The sequence below is a fragment of the Halyomorpha halys genome, unplaced genomic scaffold (assembly GCF_000696795.3).
Source record: "Halyomorpha halys isolate HHAL.00 unplaced genomic scaffold, Hhal_1.1 Scaffold813.1, whole genome shotgun sequence".
In the NCBI taxonomy this organism is placed as follows: Eukaryota; Metazoa; Arthropoda; class Insecta; order Hemiptera; family Pentatomidae; genus Halyomorpha; species Halyomorpha halys.
The window spans coordinates 715,455-735,083 of NW_027113046.1; the positions used below are offsets into that span (position 1 = coordinate 715,455).

A 19,629-nucleotide genomic window follows, 5' to 3' on the forward strand; every position below is an offset into this window, starting at 1 on the left:
CTTCAAATTGTCATTTTTGAGATGCAGTGATCACTAAGTCAGTGACTGGATGGGGTCTATTATTTTATATATCTAGATAAAGATATAAGTGATTTCCTTGGAAACCTGTACAAAATATTTACAAATTAAACATGGATTTTAAGTTTAAATCTTTACTAATACTGGTTCGAATTATATTATTTTAGTTTTGTGCAACAGAGGATTTCATTATTTTTCAAATGAATGGCTGTAATCTTTCAGATGTACAATTATTGGACTATCCTAAAACCTATTTTTTTTTTTTAAATCCAAGCTTATACATAAGGGAAACCACTATTAATGATTATGATTTTTTAGTAATAATATTTTAGATACAGCCATGTGTAAGTCAGGTGATTTTTACAAATACATACACCGCAGTTTTATTATATAAATGAAGTACAAAAAGAAAAAAGTAGTAGGGGTATTCATGATCTTTAGTTTAACATGTTAAATAGAAAAACTTATTATTAAATGGAGAAATATTTCCTTCTTTTGCCATGTTAAAACGATATAACATGTAAAATGGAGAATGACATTATGAAACATACCAGCTGAGCTTGTCACTATTTTATTTGTTGTCGTGTTAGGTTACTTACTCGTAGTTTTTTTTTTTTTTTTTTTTTTTTTGTCTTGTGTTTTGGACTTTTTAAAAAATACAAACACTAGCCAAACTTTTACATTTCTACTTTTCACTTATTTTAGGTATGCTATAATAAATTACAGTAATCAAAACTTGGAAAAAAACAATAACATAAAGTTTTGGCAGGAAAGGTTACTAAACAAGTTGCTTAGAAAATCCGCTAGGAGCTCTTATGCATTTAATATGACTTTAAATAGGGCTGCTCACAATCCTATACTTATAGCATTTCACATGGTACATTAACACAATATCATGAACACCCCTAGTAAGTCATCATTCTACATGATCGCATTGTTATTTTATAATCAATAAAATTAATATGTTGTTAGTTTTAGATTCCTTATATCATAAGATATCCTAAAGGTTACCAACCAATCCAAGCACAAGTGAGAAGGCCAAAATTTATTTGTTGGCCCTGTAAAAAGTCCAACTTCCCAGGTTGTAATTGAATCCACAGTTTCGGCTTCTTTGAAATACTGTTCCTATTCCCTTGGGAACCATGTTCTTAAATAAATAAGTATTTTGAAAATTATAAAATGTATGTTAAATTGTAATAACTTAGTTGTGGTGGTAATGAAAGTTTACTATCTTACGTTTCCACAACTAGAGAGCAACAGCACTTCATGGTGATGACTAGCAGTCGAATTAACATGAGGCCACGACTCTTCAACAGCTGTACAAAGATATAAGATGATACAATATTTATTTAATTAACAGATTTATTTTATTTATTATATTTATTTAATGAAGCAGCAAATAAACTTAATAGAAGAAAGAATTGTTTGACCAACACAAAATTGGGTTAAGCAACATTTAAAGAATTTTAAACACAAATCCCTGATTTTGAAAAAATTATCAAATTCATATCAACCATTGTTAGAATCTCATATAAAATATAGAATAATAAAATAAAATTCTCTCTGAAGATAATCACAAATTAGGAGTATATCAAATCTGAAATGGAACAAATCAACAATATAAAGATTAATTTCATGATAATTTGTTTAAATAAGTTTTTCCACAATACTTAAAAATTAGGAGGTTCAAATTAGCGAATGCGCACTAATTGTATTTTATTATGTTATTCAGTTACACAAAAAAAAAAAAAAAAAAAAAAAAAGAATTATAACACTCAATATTACAAAATACCAAAGCTAGAATGAAGTGTTATTTTTTTTCCAAAATTATACTTTAACATTACCTGAATAGTAAAAATTCATTATATATATTTTTTTAAATGAGAAATGTCATCGCAGTATATAAAAATTTAATTTAAAGTGTTAATAATTTATTAGATAATAAGTTATCAACAGCAACAGTGTCCAAACTTAGTGCGGTATTGGATTTATAACAATTGAACGTACAAAAAACTGTGATAGTTTACAACCATTGTATTTATCACAGCCATTATCATGGTATAAACTGCATGATAGTTGCCACGATGACAGCTTTTACTATTGTAGCTGTACTGTTGCACTAGATTGGGTATGAAAGGTGACAGTAATATCTAGCTGTAAAAGGTACTGTCACGTTAACTGCCATATGTATACTTGACAGTGAAGTTTTACGCTTTATCAATTCATAGTAACAAGTTATCAACTAATAATAAAATTTGGGTACTAAAAATGTTCTAAATATTGTGTTATGATTATTTCTAAACTTTAAATTTATTCTGTTTCAAGTTTTTAACTTTATCAACATGTTAAGATTTGGTCTGTCGCCGTGTACACAGAACACTGCTCCTACTTTCTCACTCAATGAAAAAATAAGACAGAACTGCCCCACTTTCTAACTTTCATGATAGGACTGTCCAGACAGAAAATTGTTAATGTGGAGATGGGCATTAAAGCTACAAAACTTTATAGAGATTACACCGCACAACTATATTAACCATTTCATTTAATATACTACCAAAAATAGTATATATGTATAATCTAGTGCATTACAATGGGTTAGTAGTAAGTACCTTCTATTAGACAGAAATTCCAAACTAAAACAAGAAACAACTGTTCTTATATTTAAAACAATCCTCAGGCCACTGCTGATGTACGGATGTGAAGCCTGGGGAGCAGCATCCCTCACGAAAAGGAAAAAACTACAATCTTTTCAAAATAAAGTCCTAAGAATCGCAGTTAATGCTCCTTGGTTCATAAGAAATAGCCAATTGCATCGCGAATTACAAATGGAGTAAATAGAGGATTATATCAAAAAATGGTTCATGAAGTTCCACTCTCAGTTGCCAACAGTTAAAGGAGCAGTAACCTACAACCTGGGAAACCCAACCTCAACCCAAAGACTGAAGCCCATACTGCTGCAGGACATTCTTTTATAAATTTTTAATAAATATAAAATTAATTCAGAGCCACACTACCTCTATTTACTTATTATTATATTAATTTTATTTATTCATTATTATTATTTCTTTTTTTTTTCTTTCTCTCTCTTTTCTTCTCTCTTCCCTTTTTCAAATTAACTTGTTTCTTTTTACTATTAGAAGACTATTGTTTATTTAATTTAAATATACCAATATCATTATTTTTTGTTATTAATTTTACTTTCCTCTTTTATTAAGAAGCATTATTCTTATCTATTTATTTTATTATTATTTTTTTTTCTTTTAATAAGAACATTTTATATAGTTAGGGGTGTCATTTGTATGACTATACCCCCTCATAATCGACTGTTAAAAAATATATATAATATAAGTTATATCAATCATGTAAGGCCCACCAGGCCGATCTGGTATAAAAATAAAATAAAATAAATACCTTCTATCTGAATATTTTTTTGTTCCTATATTTTCTTATATAGGAAAATATATACCCTATCTGCTGAAAGCTGAATAAGAAAAAGGACACATTAACACTACACAAAGTGTGAAAACCTGTTAAAAGCATTCCATTATATAAAAAATGTCATGTTAGATTTAAAAAAAAAGGATTTTTTTTAGTTCAGGTTACTTAATTTGCTGATAGGAGATATTAGCTCATCTTGGATTAATTAAATTTTAAAAACACATCATTAAGTAGGTAAAATCAATGAAAATATTTGAATAGAACATTTTATTTTGAAAAAAAAATCAATAAATTACAACTAAAACAACTTTATGAGCATGGCAAATATTATCTCATAATTAGTAACAATTCTTCTACATAACTTCCTATCGCGATGGCGTGAATTTTGGAAAAATGTCTCCAACTTTCTGCCTCTCTGAAAAATATAAGAATTAAATATGAAAAAATGTATATTGAAGTTAATTATATAATATAATAAAAATCAGGGTAGGACATGTTATTCTAAAGGTTACCAAACTATTCTGACCAAATGAAAAAAATTGAGGTTTATTTCATGGGATCTGTAGAAGGTAAGGTAATTATAATATAATCAATATATAATATATTAGAAGCTGTTTCTAGATTCCTCGCCCACTTTAGAAAAGCAACGGCTAGAAGTATATCACACAAACATAAGAAATTCAAGTCTCATTGAGTGAAAGATTATAAGTAAATGTTGCTGCTATGCTTGAATAGTGGTACATCTGACAACAACAATAGTTATTTTATTTTGTATTTGACTTATTTCATATATTTTACCTATAATATAATAAATATAGCCTATAATTATATATTTTATCTATAATACATAACTATAGGCTGTGGTTACTCTTTAACACTACTAGATTTAAGGCAGTCTACATTAACAGGCCCTTATTAAAAAACTCAGCTTTAATTTAACAAAATGAAAAATCAAAGAAAGTAAATGAACCAGAAACACAGAGTATCATTTACACCAAAAGAAGACTACCCAGAGTTCAAAACATAGTTATAAACTATTTATAGTACAGAGATGACAAGTTCCAAAATGATATTCATATTATAATCGTTTCATTGTTGTTGCTAACAAGTTGTTCATTGTTATGGTACTAAAATGAATTACAATAGTTGTGAAACAGTTTGATGAATGGAGAATATAGTGGCAAAATGTTCTTCCAGTTTGAAAAATTTTCGTACTATTTTGTTAAGATGAGTGAAGTGGGTTATAAAAAAACTCTCTACAAAAAAAAAGGCTCCCTAGAGACATGAAGAATGTAGAAGTGAATATAAAAATGAAAAATATAAATTAGTAATTAATAAGGTGATCACTCAAACCAATAGCAGCAAATAAATTTACTGGAAGAAAGAATTGTTTGACCAACAAAAAATTGAGTTAAGTAACGTTTACAGAATTTTAAACACAAATCCCTAATTTTGAAAAAATAATTGAATTCATATCAACAATTAAAAAGTTCGAATCTAATATAGAATATATAAAAACAAAATAGAGTGCTTTCTGAAGATAAATACAAATTAGGAGTACATCAAATTAAAATGGAACAATTTTCACAAATGGAAAATATTGATATAAAGAGATATTTCAGTCATCCCAAATGAAGATGCTGAATCCACAATAGAAACAATCGCAAAGGACTATAAAATGATTTACATTTAAACAATCTTTTCTTTTTAAATAATACATGATAAAACACCTTATGTCAACAAATCTCTAATTATAACAATTGAAACATTTCATTGTTTTAATTTCTTGGTCAGTCTAATAACAGCTCTCTTAATGAAAAATGTTCAAGATTTTAATACTATTTCCATAAGCATAAAAGTATAGAAAAAAATGTTGATCAATTTTTAATTCAATTACAATATCATTTGATGTAATAGTACTATGAGAAGCCTGGTTACAAAACAACGGATTACCCAACAACATAGCAGGTTACAATGCTTATAACTCAAAAAACAAATTGTAAAAAACATAGTAATGATTTTTTTCCATTAATATGAATTAATGGGAAATGAAAATCATATTACAGTGTGTCTATAGAACAACAAAATCAAATTTAAAAAAAATTAAAACAGAGTTCAAAAATGTTTAAATAAACTTAATAATAACATATTTATTATAGAAGATTTTAATATAAATACATGATCAACTGATTACACTCATGCAGAGAACTGTTTAAATACTCTAAGTGAATATAAATACGACGCATTGATGAATAAACTCATACACACAAAGTTAAATACTACAACCTGTTTAGAATATATTTTTTAAATTTCATAAAAATAAATAACCGTATAAACTCAGTTTCAAAATAGAGTTAAAAGTTTCACAATAGAAATCGATAGAAATGTAGAAAATTCTCAGATTTAAAGGAGTTATGTTACAGAGTCTAACTCAAGGTTTATGGAACTAGATGGTTTGAACTGGATAGGGGTGAAATAGAGAAAGATTTTAGTTTGTTTTACATTTTTAAAACGTAACTATTCATTTTAACAGGTAGTCAGTCTGTTTTGTATTTAGTCAATTTATATTTAGTGTTAATTATTTTTTATGTGTTTATGAGGGAGTAACATCAATTTAAATTTTGTAAATCTGATTTTTTTCTTAATAGCCTGATTTTTCTATTTTTCTATAGTGATCACTTTTGTTAGATAACACTTGAAGTGGCTTTTTTTCCCAATGTATGATTTTAAGTGTACAATATTTAAATCTATGTCCTGTTTGTCTGAAATGTGTGGTGAGAGTAGTTTAGTCGGATTTGTTAGGGTTCTTACAACTAAATTTGTGTTGTATACCCTTCTTTTGAGATACTATTCCGAAGTTCCTAAATAGGATTTTCCACAGTTCTCATCACAGGGAACTTTATATACTGCATTAGATTATAGCTCTATTTTGTCTTTGTCTTTCCTATTGGTGTAAGGTTTGAATAAAGTGGCTTTTTTTTTTTGCTTTTTTTTTTTTTCTTTTTTATTTATTTATGTAATAGCGCAATTGTTTTTGTTTAAAGTTTTTGATATCTTCTCTGACAGTGTTGGAATGGAAGGAATTGAGTAGTAGCTTTTGCTGTTAGTTTCTTGGATTTTAGATTGCGTTAATGTTAGTATTGGCTTTAGTAATTAGTAGAATAGTTTATGTGGATTCACATTTGCTAACAGGAAATCTACTACTTTATTTTCTGCTGTTTATGTGATAACAATTTTTGTGCCTGGTTTATTAAATTATTAGCAGCATTAATTTTGCTTCTATTTCCCCTATTTGACTTTCTAATTAAAAGTACATCTAAAAATAGTATTTTGTTTTCTATATTGAATTCTATGATACAATTTAAGTTGGAGGAATAGTTGTTAAATTCATTTAAAACTATTTCTTTTTCATTATCCAAGGATAATAACCAAGGTTGGTATTATATTATTAACAAATTTATAGATAAATAGTATATGAAATGGGATTACTGTATCTCATAAATCTTCTAAATAAATATCAGCTAAAATCAGGGAAATATTTGTATATGTTTTGAGTTTTTTCCATTTGTTTTCAATGATAATTTTTTATTTTTGGGACACGTTTAGCAGTAAACAATATGTATATTAGTAAACTTTATGAGGATATTTTCAATTTAACGAAACATTCCATATCCAACAATTCAGAAGCCCAATGGGATCTCCTATAACCACGATTATAGTATATATTTACTAAATAAAAGCTACTACAGAATTCCTCACATACCAACACTCTCAGATTACATACAAAAACACTGCCTTTTTTTTCAAACTTTACACCAATAGGATAGACAAAGGAAAAATAGAGCTACAATCCAACATAGTATTTAAAATTTCCTCTGAAGAGAACTGTGAGAAATCCTATTTTGGAACTTCGGAATAATATCTCAAAAGAATGGTATATCAACACAAATTTAGTTGTACCTCAATAACAAAAGTCCCTAACAAACCTGACAGATGAAAATTTGAATAACCTAAAATCATACATCAGGAAAAGAACTCTAAAGCAAAATCTAAAAGAAATGATTACTATATAAAAATTGGACTTTCAAGAAAAAATCAGATGTACAAAATTTAAATTCATGTTATTCCAACCTCATAAGAAATAATCAAAAACATTAAATATAAATAAGTATTTTTATATTTATTTTATTATATTTATCGTCTTTTTTTATATTATATTTATATATGTTTATTTTTTTTATATTTATAAATATAGGTAAATAACTATCATAAGAATAATTAAAAACACTAAATAAAATAATAAGACTAAATACAAAACAAAATGGGCTGATTACCTGTAATAAAGAACAGAGAGTTACGTTTTGGAAAAATCAAAACAAACCAACATTTACTTTTCTCCATTTCACCCTTATTCAGTTCGGGCACAAACCTTGAGTTAGTTGTATCACAGCAGTGAAGAACACATTGTAAGAGACAAATGTAAGCAATCTTTTTATCAAGTAATATTTTAATTGTATTAGTTATTAATCTTAAATTATAATCTACACATCGTGTTTTTTTAATCTATGTGACCAAGAGAGTGTGGTATTCACAGGGTTGGTGGATGATCAGGCTGTAATGGCATGCGACATGGGTTCTGCAGAAAGAATAATAAATAGTGTCCAAAGGCTGCTCGCGGAGATTGGTTTGGCAATAAATTCAAAGAAAAGTGTGGGCATCATAATGGACAAAGGAGAGCTGCGTTCAACAAAGGACTCCCCTGAGAATAGAGAGGTCATCCAAACGGCAAAAGCCGAGGACACCATCAAATATCTTGGATGTACATTTTCAGGAGAGCTAGTATTTGGAGAAGAGGTGGTGACGAAGATGAATAATAATTTAGATACATTAGTAAGCTCATGTTTGCTGAACAAAAAATCAACATTATCAACCAATACTTGTTCCCAGGCTTTAGTTACCCTCTCCAGACTGCTCCCCTTACAAAGATAAATCCTGAGATATTGGAGGGCATTGATACCAATATCCACAGGAGTATCAAGGTCATCATCAGGCTCCCTGCTAACACCTCGTCGGTGATGCTGTACGCACCTAGGAAGTATCAAGACTGGGTCTGATCCACTGCCATTGGGAAGCTCCCCTGCAGCATTGGTCCATTACCCAGCGACTGTTGAATGTTCCGGGTGCCCTATTCCAGTCTACATTCAATTACAAAGCCGAAATCGCGGCATGTGCTGATAGACTTGGGGTGGATCAGGGCTAGCAAAGTGTGAGTGAGAGCTCAAGAGCAGTTGTTGTGTGAGATTGCTTTTGAAGAATGGCAGAATTGCAGGTGGCAGGATATTGGTGTTCGCCATTTCAAAGAGACCCCGAAAGCTAAAAGATATGTATGTGAGAAGCAGGTACTCTCTGGGTCAGAATGAGGGGACGCCCTAAAACTAAATGTCAACTATGCACCCCTGCATTGAGTCCCAGGAGCCAGTGGACAGCAAGGAGTTGGGTCCCTCCTACATTTGGTAAAATGTATTTATTAGTTTATTTTTCTGTAAACTGATCTACTGTTATGACTATTATTTCTCTGGGTTGATCTCACATTGCTGTCTAATAGTGAATTTGTTTAGTGGATCACTGGAGAGGATCTGAGAGGGTGAATTGGGGAAAGTAAATTTGTCGATCAAATGAAATAAAAATTGTGAAATGGAAAGAAAGGAACAAGAAAGGGGAAGAAAAAAGGAATAAATTGAAATATTTCTATTTCGTATGTAGAGTGGAATTGATTGTAAAAGGAAACTGTGGGGGAAAAAAAAAACTTTTCTTTCTTTTTTATTGCATCATGTAAATATATGTAATTTATATATGTCCGATCACAGATTAATTAGTATGCTGTGTAATGTAGCAAACCGATGTAGTTGGGCAGACTGGATGAATAAAGCATTTCTCTCTCTCTCTCTCTCTCTAATTGAAGAAATCTTTTGTTCTAGAAAATTGTTTTTTTCATTGTAGGGCATGACTATGCAAACAATAAAATAGTAGAATGTGACCTCAATATAGATAGAAGCAAACAAGAACATAACACAAGCTGCACATTTACCACAGAAAACAGCAACAATCACTATGAAGAAAAATATAGACAAGGTCGAAATTTCTTGAATAATCAAGCAGAAAAACTGGAAGTACGAAAACCTAAATACTACATTTTATGACAAACAGACAAGACATAGCCTACATTCAACAAATTTCATTCAGTGTATCCATTTATTTCACAATATATATTTTTTCTCTCACCTCTTCTTGTTTGATTTCTTTTTCTTTTGTAAAAAAATTAACTAAAATTCATGTATATACCACATAAGCAGGTGATAGTGACATAAAATATTGGTAAAGGGGAGGATTGGTGAGAATGAAAAAAGACGGAATGAGGAAGAGAAAGGTAGTTATCAGTGACAATAGACAAGTTTAATCGAGTATATAGTAATATTTCTTAAAACAGAGTAAATACCATAGCAATTTTTAGAGTTGCAAACTAGTATTTTATAGTTTGCTATAATATAGTTTTAAGTAGTTGCACCATAATTTCAATGATATGTAATAAATATCAGAATCATTAAATAAATAACACTTCCATACCTGGCATAGGAAAATCTTCAGGATGCAATGCAATATAATGTCTGTACGTAGCATCTTTTTCTATAGTACGGTTATCATACCATCTTTGCAATAATATTCCAATTCCACAACCAGCAGCTGCAAATGCTAAATGTACCTGTATACCTAAGGGTTAAAAACATAACTTTTAATAAAATTATAAATTAACTTTTCTTAAGAATCTATAAATGAGTTCAGCTAAAACCCTTGAACATAAGATTAATATAAAAACCTCTAATAATCAAAACTTAATCTAGGCATAAATAGTATCATCTCAGATAATAATGGGATGCCCTTAACCAGAATAACTTTTAATAATTTTATATGATGAAAAGGTACCCAAGAAAGAAATAGGTAATAGTTCTGAGCCAGTATTTTAACATGACAGGTGGATGTGTGTAATGAGAAAATGGTGGACTACTATTGTTGGATAGAATATGACACTGTAACATTATCCATATTTAAGTGAATTAAGGAGCCAACCTGAACATAACAGGATTCACTGGGGTTTGTCTATCCACTGAGAGCATAGGAAGAGGAAGTACAGTACTACAAGCCTATTAAATCAGTAATAATAGAATAGATTATAAAACTTGACAATTATGTATAAAAGGGGTCTCCTCTCCCCACCCCATGATTCAATATTGCTTCGAAATTAAGTTGATACAAAAGTTTAATATCACAGGTTCCTCTTCGCTCCTCCTCACAGTTGTGCAACAGTGTACAGGACATATGCCCGTTACAGGTCAAAACAGTCTTGTGACATTGCCCCAAGGTATGTACAGGCCTTTAGGGACTCATATCTGAATACATAAGAACAAAGCATAATGTCTTCAAATAGGAGTTATGTGATAGTTAGTGTAATACACTATTTAAGATTCTAAAATTATCACTTAAAACTTAACCTGCTTAAATCAAATTGGATACAAAGATGATTAATAGCTTGCATATTAATTCATTGATAAATATATACTAAATAACTAATTAAATAACTAAATAATTACTAACTAAATAACGCGACATACATTCTAAAGTGAGTTTATTACTCTTAAACAGTCAAAATTACGATTCAGAAGATAATATTATCATACAACACTAACATTTATATAACCATGACACATTTATCTATTTTATTATTGAGGAGCACAAAACATATTAAGAAGTATATGTTAATAAATAAGTAAAATAAAACATACCACTGAAAACTGGTTGTCTTAACACAATTCTATGAGCACAAGTACTGCCAAAACTAACAGCTGTAAGAAATGTAGGTACAAATTTACCATTCCAAAAGGGTGGGACAAAGTCGGGATCAGGCAAAAAAAGTTTTTGAGGATCTGGAACAACAGCCATGATTCTTCAGACAAAAATTAAGATTAAATAAAATAGACCTGATATGTGCTGAAATGTTCGTCAATGACCGATGTTTAAAGGCTAAAATTTTCTTATCAATTTCAGTTCCAAAGAAGTCGCTTCATAATGGTACTAAACAACAGTATATGTTTTAGTAAATTTAAAAAATGGTTACCGTAGAGCATAACAATTGTCAGCAATAAAAAAAAAAAATATGTCCTAATAGACTTACATGTACCTCCCACATAAAAATAACAAAACAAAAGCTTAATTTCCGACTTAAATTATTATTACATCTTTTAAATAAACGATCAAAATTACCACTTTCAGAAAAACTAAAGATTTATACTTACCTTCTCAGACCAATTTGGACTTCCGGTGCACAAATTTACGGATATGCCGAAAAAACTAACTTACTGAAACTGCAACAGTTTCAATCAAAATGACTAATCAGTAGCGCTCCCCCCTACATCAGCAACAAGAACTTACACAAAGACTTACGAACCCCTACGTACAAAAAACCATTTAATCATTATATAAACGGTTTCACGAAGCACTTCCAACACACACTAACCCTCTAATTCAAGGACTATCAACACTAGACTTACCAGATACGAAACGACGTTTACGAAGGAGCTGGAATAGGGACCTCTTAAATTGATTTTTAATGGAGAGGCATCATTGGATGACCTTAACCTTCATGCCTTTATAACATTTTCATAAATTTATAACATTTTTTCTCCTTACCTCCTAAGAATTCTTTATTTACAACTAATAAACTATTACGGGGCCGTCCGTGGCTCAGGTGGTTAAGCGCAGGTCTATCAACCTGAGATCTTTTTTTTATTTATTTTCACCTTCCCCTGCCTTATAAGCAATACTGGTGTGCAGCAGCAGTTCGATGTTACATATCCATAATCAAACTACTGCTAATAAATCCATTTACAATTGTTGAACGTGAGGGTGGTGGACACAAATAAAACGTTTTTACTGTTCTTACGGTTTTATTGGTTACGGTTAAATAACATAAAATGTTCTTACTGTAGTGAGAACTAACGACACAAACTCAAAGCTTGATAGCCACCTCCTCGACTGTTATAAAACCGTTGCAAGCCGGCACAATCGGCATATTCACAGTTTGCCACAGAGCACCGTGTATACAATAAAAAATGAATTTTAACATCTTACTTTAACACACCCTCTTAAATATTCATTTTTTATCAAATTTAGTTTTACATAATTTTTTTTACAAAGATAGGACTAGCAGAATTTTCATTTCACACACATTAACAAAATAATTTGTAAATTATAATATTAATTTTATACACAGAGAAAACTTTTAATTTACAATTTTTTGATTTTATGTTTCACAATCACTTCTAGATTCAAACATCTCCAACTGGTATTCTGTCCTTTTGTAAATGATTTAAACTTTTCGTCTTTCGACTACATCCTTACTTAGATAATATTTATTCCATGGTAGATGATATACCTATGAAAGCTAATTTCGTTAAAGAAATGACTGACAAATACATAGCCTGTATAGGTTCCTCTCCATTTTTATTCGGTACACCATTACCTGTATTTCAAGGTCAATCATTTGAGAATGAAATTGACGGGTCGACCAGTTTTCGAATTGTTATGCCAAGAAAGATATTTGTCTACCCATGTATCAGTGATGACAGTAGATATAATTTTTGAAACCATATAGTGTCAAAGCATTGCATGTAAAAATGGGTCGTTAAATAGCCTTATATCATTTTTAATTGTTAAATTCTGTTGGCTGCTGTTTGAAAAATAACTGACATCGGGAGGCTATGAACACTGAAACTTTTCTTGGTCGAAAAATATTTGAAACACCCAGCCTCTGTAAAGTGAGTACCCTTAGTTGGGAAAATACATAGTGGTTGATGGTGATCTTTAACAAATCACCTCCTTGTAAAACTGTTGTTTAAAAAAGAGTACTTCCTTACCAAGTACTGAATCTGTGACTCTTCATGAGTTCTAGCGGCCCACATTATGATTATTACAAAAAGACATTTCCAATAAAGTAGATAAAATAATTTTGTATCAAGAAAAATTAAGTAAGATTCAGTTTTTCAAAACTCTTAAATACAAATTTTTATAGAGATCAAAAATTAGAAATTTTTGGTATATATATTTTTTCAACCTATGTTCCACATTCCCGAAAAGAATTCATGACTCCTCACAATCTTATTCAAGTCCAGCGTTACTACAACTTGAACAATTGATCTCCGATCTTCAAAATTTCTGACAGTCATAATAATATTCACCAGGTTTAACAGTATTCGTTGGATCACTAAATCCCCTTTTCTTTCTAGGTTTCTTCTTCTTAGTACCAGTATATATATTTAATATATATATATTAAGAGCTGTCCAGCAAGTCCTCGACTCCAGCATGGTAGTAGGAGCAGTCCAGGTCATATCTTGCATGCAACGATAGATGATTTCGATAGATGGTCTTCCGGTGAACGCAGCAAGGGGGCATCAGAAAATGAGATCCCCGACCCAAACTTTATATATAATCAAAAAAATCGCCGGCAAAATCGGATTATGTAAATCCGACAACAATGGTAGCAAGAAAACCGTAGGACTTGCAAAGAACAGGGAGGACAAACTTTGTTTCCAAACTGGAAATGTTCCAATTTCTAATTTTTTTTGCTCGAATGAAAATATTCTGTTCAACAATATCATCATTATATTTTTCATTGTCGCTGCTATACAATAAATTGTTCTTTTTTTAGAAAAATAACAGCAGCAGCCTTCTTAAAGTTTAGAAGGCTGCTGCTGTTATTTTAAGTAGTATCGGGAGAGCTATCACAATCGAGAACACTATTTATAACCTTAATCACAGTAAACTGAGAATGATAGAACTGGAAGTGTGGTAAGTGGAGTGGAGTGGGAGTGATAAGTGAAAAAATAATTTATAGAATAATTTAAATGTGCTAAAATTAAATGAAGGACGGAGTGAGGAAACAAATTGGATGTAAATATAGTGCAATAACATATAAAGGGGGATAGATTGATGGAGGTAAATAAATAAATTGGGAAATTATATAAGATGCTAACTTGAATCCTGGGCTGCATGAAAGAATCGTAATAATGGATTAGTACTGACATTATCTACTACTAAGTCTCGGTTTAGAAATAAATAGTTAATATTGCAGAATATCAAACTGAGATTCTATTCCTGTTGATTCGAAAATTCTTTTAATAAATAAATTAATATAGTGGTCCATATAAATTTTAATTTAGATTTCCTTTTTGTATTTTATAATATTAGTCACTGATTTTATTTTACTGAATGTTATTTGGAAACTTCAATGTCTTTCACAATGTTTAAAAGTGCAAAGAGCATTCTGAAAATGTTCATTAAGCGACTCGTTAGCGAACTACAAGTGTAGTTGGTTAACCTTTATTCATAAACATCATTTTCAATACTTGGATTTTGTTTGGATAGTATGACAGAGTTTATTGTTTTATTTTAATCATTGGTATTTTGTGTGAATTTGGTTTTTAGTAGTTTAGGAGTTATCCTTTGGATTTATGGTGGAGGAATATTAGAAGTTTTTTTATCATGGGAAAGAAAGATATCAAGAGTTCAAGAAATGTTTTAGCTCTACCAGAGGAACCATTCTGGTAAGATTATTATAACATTTAATTAGAATTTAATCAGGATGTTTCTATTGAGTGTAATTCATGGCTATTTGGCATTATGCTTGATTCTGGAGTAACTGGCTTACACATATTTTTATATTGTTGAAAAAATAAAAATAGTTTAATAAAAGGTTTGAATCCTTGGTATCCTACATATTGAATGTATACACATATTCAAAATTAAAATCTTATAATTTATTTCTATCCTATTGTATCTATGAGTATGAGTGTAATATCCTTAATTGCTATAACATTTACTAATAGTGTTTATAAATATAGGGAATACCTGATCTTGCCCAAACTTCTTTCTTTTGTTTTTTCTCATTATCAATTCTATACCATGTACCTTATCTTTTTTTTTTTTCTTTTTTTATAGGCCAAAATTGGAAAAACCTGAAATTGAGACATCTCTTTTGGAAGAGTTAACAGAGTAATTTTTTTTTTTCACCAATTATCAACATGTACATTGTCAAGTTTGTTCTATAGAAGTAATGGATGCTTTGATGTTGGTTCTAAGTAATGAGTATTTTTTCAGGCATTAGTCAGATTGAATAAGAGAAAGCTATACGTAAAAAAAAGAAATTATAATAAAACTTTTACTCTTAAGTCAAGATACTGAAATATGTCCACTTCCTAGTTTGTTTTCCTTCTATAACAATCAATTTGAATTTTGTATCTGGGTTTTAGATGTAAAATTATGATTCCTTCCAATAACTATTAAAAAAAAAAAAAAAAAAAAAAAATGGCTTGTATTGGAAGATTATTAGTTGACTGTATGTGATGATTCTAAGAGGATGGCCCAGGTGACGGTAAAGAATAGTACCAAAATAACAGAAGAACTATTCATTAGTTAGCAATGTTTTGCCCCACTTTTTTTACTGCCACCTGGACCATCTTCCTATGAAAAATGGTTTAAAATTTAAAGTTTTCCTTTGTAATAACTAGGAAAATATTTTGGATATCAAATCAAATTAGCATAATTTTTATAATTGGTTCTTACCGAGTTAAAAAATAATGCCTGATAAAATAGCTTACAGTTTCTTTTTTAAAGTCAATAAAATTTGTTACAATTTGAAGCCAATTCAAGTAGCATTTATTAATTTTCGATTAAATTCCAATAAATATATAATTAAATTCGGTGTATAGAATATGTAAACATGATTTTACTTAAACTATCTTACTGGTAATTATTAAATTGTAATAAAATGTATATAAATAATTTGTATCCTATTCACTAGGTTTACAATTTCTATTTATTAGAATTTAATGAAATATAAATAATTTCAACTTTTTTTTAAAAATTTTTGTCTCTCAAATTACATTCTTCAATATTTTGGCTATTAGCCATTTTGAGAGAACCACTGTAATGGGCTGAAATAAAAGTTTATTAAATTTATTTCAAATTCCTTTTTTTTTTTCCCAGATATTCTCATAGAACGAATATTTCACAAAATAAGAAAGAATTGTGTAGAGGTTTCAGTTATAATTCAATGCATAGATTCAAAATTTAATTGTTATAATATAAATTTTTTGAGCATTTGAATTCATATTGTCATCTTCTAGTTTTTCTTATCTATATTTATTTGTTTGCTGATTTACCTTGTTTCTCTTATTGCATAATCTCACCTCTTGTTTAATAAATTAATTATTTTTAATTTTAAGGACTCTGAAAGTAGCAAAAACGATACAGCCTCAATTAAAATGGTCAGAATATAGAAAAATGAACAAAGAACAGAAAGCCAAACATGTTGAAGAATTTTTCATGAATTTGTCCGCTGAAGAACAGGTACAGCACCACAAGGCAAAGCAGTTAAAGTTGGTATTAAGTAATTTATTTTCAATAAACCAATATTGTTTTCTTTTTACAGTGTTTTAACATTATCTTATCAATGTTATTTTAGGACCTATCTAGCCATCGGTATCAACGAAGTATCTAGAGGTCTTGAGAAGGAAGAGCTTGCTTGCTGCCTTATTCATGGCAAAGCGAAACCAAAGATAATTATTACTCATGTAATACAATTGGCACATAGTAGGAGAGTTCCTGTTCTGATTGTAGATGACTTAAAACAAAGCACAAAGGAAAGTCTCGGCTTTTCATCCCTTGCTATCGGTTTTTTGGTAAATCATTGATATTATTATTTGTTATGATCATGTTGTGATTTTGTAATTAACTTGGATTATTGAGACATTTTATGCAGTTTTTCTTAATGCTATTAGTTTAACATTTTACAGATAATATTTATTTCATGGTAGATGATATACCTATAAAAGCTAATTTCATTAAAGAAATGACTGACAAGTACATAGACCTGTATAGTTTCCTCTCCATTTTTATTCGGTACACCATTACCTGTATTTCAAGGTCAATCATTTGAGAATGAAATTGACGGGTCGACCAGTTTTCGAATTGTTATGCCAAGAAAGATATTTGTCTACCCATGTATCAGTGATGACAGTAGATATAATTTTTGAAACCATATAGTGTCAAAGCATTGCATGTAAAAATGGGTCGTTAAATAGCCTTATATCATTTTTAATTGTTAAATTCTGTTGGCTGCTGTTTGAAAAATAACTGACATCGGGAGGCTATGAACACTGAAACTTTTCTTGGTCGAAAAATATTTGAAACACCCAGCCTCTGTAAAGTGAGTACCCTTAGTTGGGAAAATACATAGTGGTTGATGGTGATCTTTAACAAATCACCTCCTTGTAAAACTTTTGTTCAAAAAAGAGTACTTCCTTACCAAGTACTGAATCTGTGACTCTTCATGAGTTCTAGCGGCCCACATTATGATTATTACAAAAAGACATTTCCAATAAAGTAGATAAAATAATTTTGTATCAAGAAAAATTAAGTAAGATTCAGTTTTTCAAAACTCTTAAATACAAATTTTTATAGAGATCAAAAATTAGAAATTTTTGGTATATATATTTTTTCAACCTATGTTCCACATTCCCGAAAAGAATTCATGACTCCTCACAATCTTATCCAAGTCCAGCGTTACTACAACTGGAACAATTGATCTCCGATCTTCAAACCCATATCGATACCTTCTAGATTTTATGCCTTTCTAAGGCAGGAAAAGTAGTTCCAAATAAAGAAAAACTTCTCAAACGTTTTATTTTATACCTTCAGTTCAAATTTATTTATTAAGACCAGCTTAGTAATTGGTCTTAAACCGCCCTTAAGTTTCGTGTAGATTGATGAATTTGAGATGAAGTTATTGAAATTTTTAGATTTTCAATAAATAAAAAATCGAAGGTGTGTAAGTTATAAGTAACTTGTGTTACTTATAATTTTATTTTTCAAATACTATTGAAATTCATTCACTTTTATTGGTCAGTTGGTTTAAACTACTCCAGTACTGTACTCTTATTATGTAATAATACACCAATTACTTTATTTTCAGGCTTAGAATAAGAAATAAGTATTACCAATTGTATTAAATGAGTTTGAATATATACAAAATTAAAAGTCACTGTAAAGTAAGCCAAAAAAAGGTTTTTAAAGAAAAAAAAATCAAATTAATTTTTAAGGTCCTCAAAAATTCAATTGGCCCATTTAGAAGCGTCATTCAGTCCAAATGCCTGCCCCAATGTTATATGTATGTGCTGAATATATTTTTTTGAATTGGCCAAACACGTAAGACTGACTAAATTAATCAAAACGTGTATTTCTGTCAAAAACTAATGCAAAGTTTTAAATATTTATTACTAATAAATATTACTCATAATAATAAAATTATTCTTTCAGAAAGAAGTATCTGAGAGTGAACTACATGAGTTTCATGAATTATGCAAACATATCATCAACCTATCTAAAGGATTCATCAAGGATTTAGAAGAACCAACTTCTATTGTTCATGACAGCAAAAAGAAACTAGAAGACACTGGATACAAAAAAAGTGTTGATACTACTTTCACACAAATGGTTATTAATTCTTCTTCTCTGTATCTTTACCGAACATCAAGCGATTATAGAGTGTTTCATCCTCCCGATGACGAGTCTATTTCTGGCGAAGCAGGTGGAATGGACATTAGTAAGGATAAGCTAGACACGGAAGTGTTATCCAATGATTGCCCAATTCCTAATAAGAAAACCAAGTTTATTCAACCAACCATTCTCAGGGTTCAGAGCAATCCGGACAAAGTCAGGAAAAGAAAAAGAAAAAAGAATAAATAACTGGATGACCTGGTTTTATTGTTTGTTTTTTTAAATTGTTTTTATTTATAGTTAAGATATTGTTTATACAAGGATATAAACATCTAATTTTTTTTGTTAGGAAAATTAAAGATATTTTAAAAATTAAAATATTGGTACACAAAATAAACAACAAGGACTTATAGCCCAATAATAGTAACAATACACAGTATTGTAATAATAATATCAAATTTAAACTAACAACAAAATGTACAAAATCATATAAATATAAATAAAAAATAATCTAAACTACCTTTACCAATTGTTATTTAGCCACTAATTTTAGTGAAGTTACTATA

General features: G+C 29.6%; 2 protein-coding genes across 2 annotated transcripts; one reads left to right on the forward strand and one right to left on the reverse strand.

Annotated features, from left to right (window-relative positions):
* Positions 1–3,706: 3,706 nt before the first annotated feature.
* Positions 3,707–11,539, reverse strand: ND-B14.5B (NADH dehydrogenase (ubiquinone) B14.5 B subunit). Its single transcript, XM_014429666.2, has 3 exons — positions 11,295–11,539; positions 10,081–10,224; positions 3,707–3,871 (listed from the first exon to the last, which is right to left on the reverse strand). Exons 1-3 carry the CDS (start codon positions 11,449–11,451, stop codon positions 3,822–3,824), a joined length of 351 nt encoding a protein of 116 aa, XP_014285152.1. The 5' UTR covers positions 11,452–11,539; the 3' UTR covers positions 3,707–3,821.
* A 3,322-nt stretch (positions 11,540–14,861) lies between these two features.
* Positions 14,862–19,369, forward strand: LOC106686366 (ribonuclease P protein subunit p38). Its single transcript, XM_014429622.2, has 5 exons — positions 14,862–15,111; positions 15,506–15,559; positions 16,792–16,944; positions 17,031–17,247; positions 18,884–19,369. Exons 1-5 carry the CDS (start codon positions 15,050–15,052, stop codon positions 19,310–19,312), a joined length of 915 nt encoding a protein of 304 aa, XP_014285108.1. The 5' UTR covers positions 14,862–15,049; the 3' UTR covers positions 19,313–19,369.
* Positions 19,370–19,629: the final 260 nt, after the last annotated feature.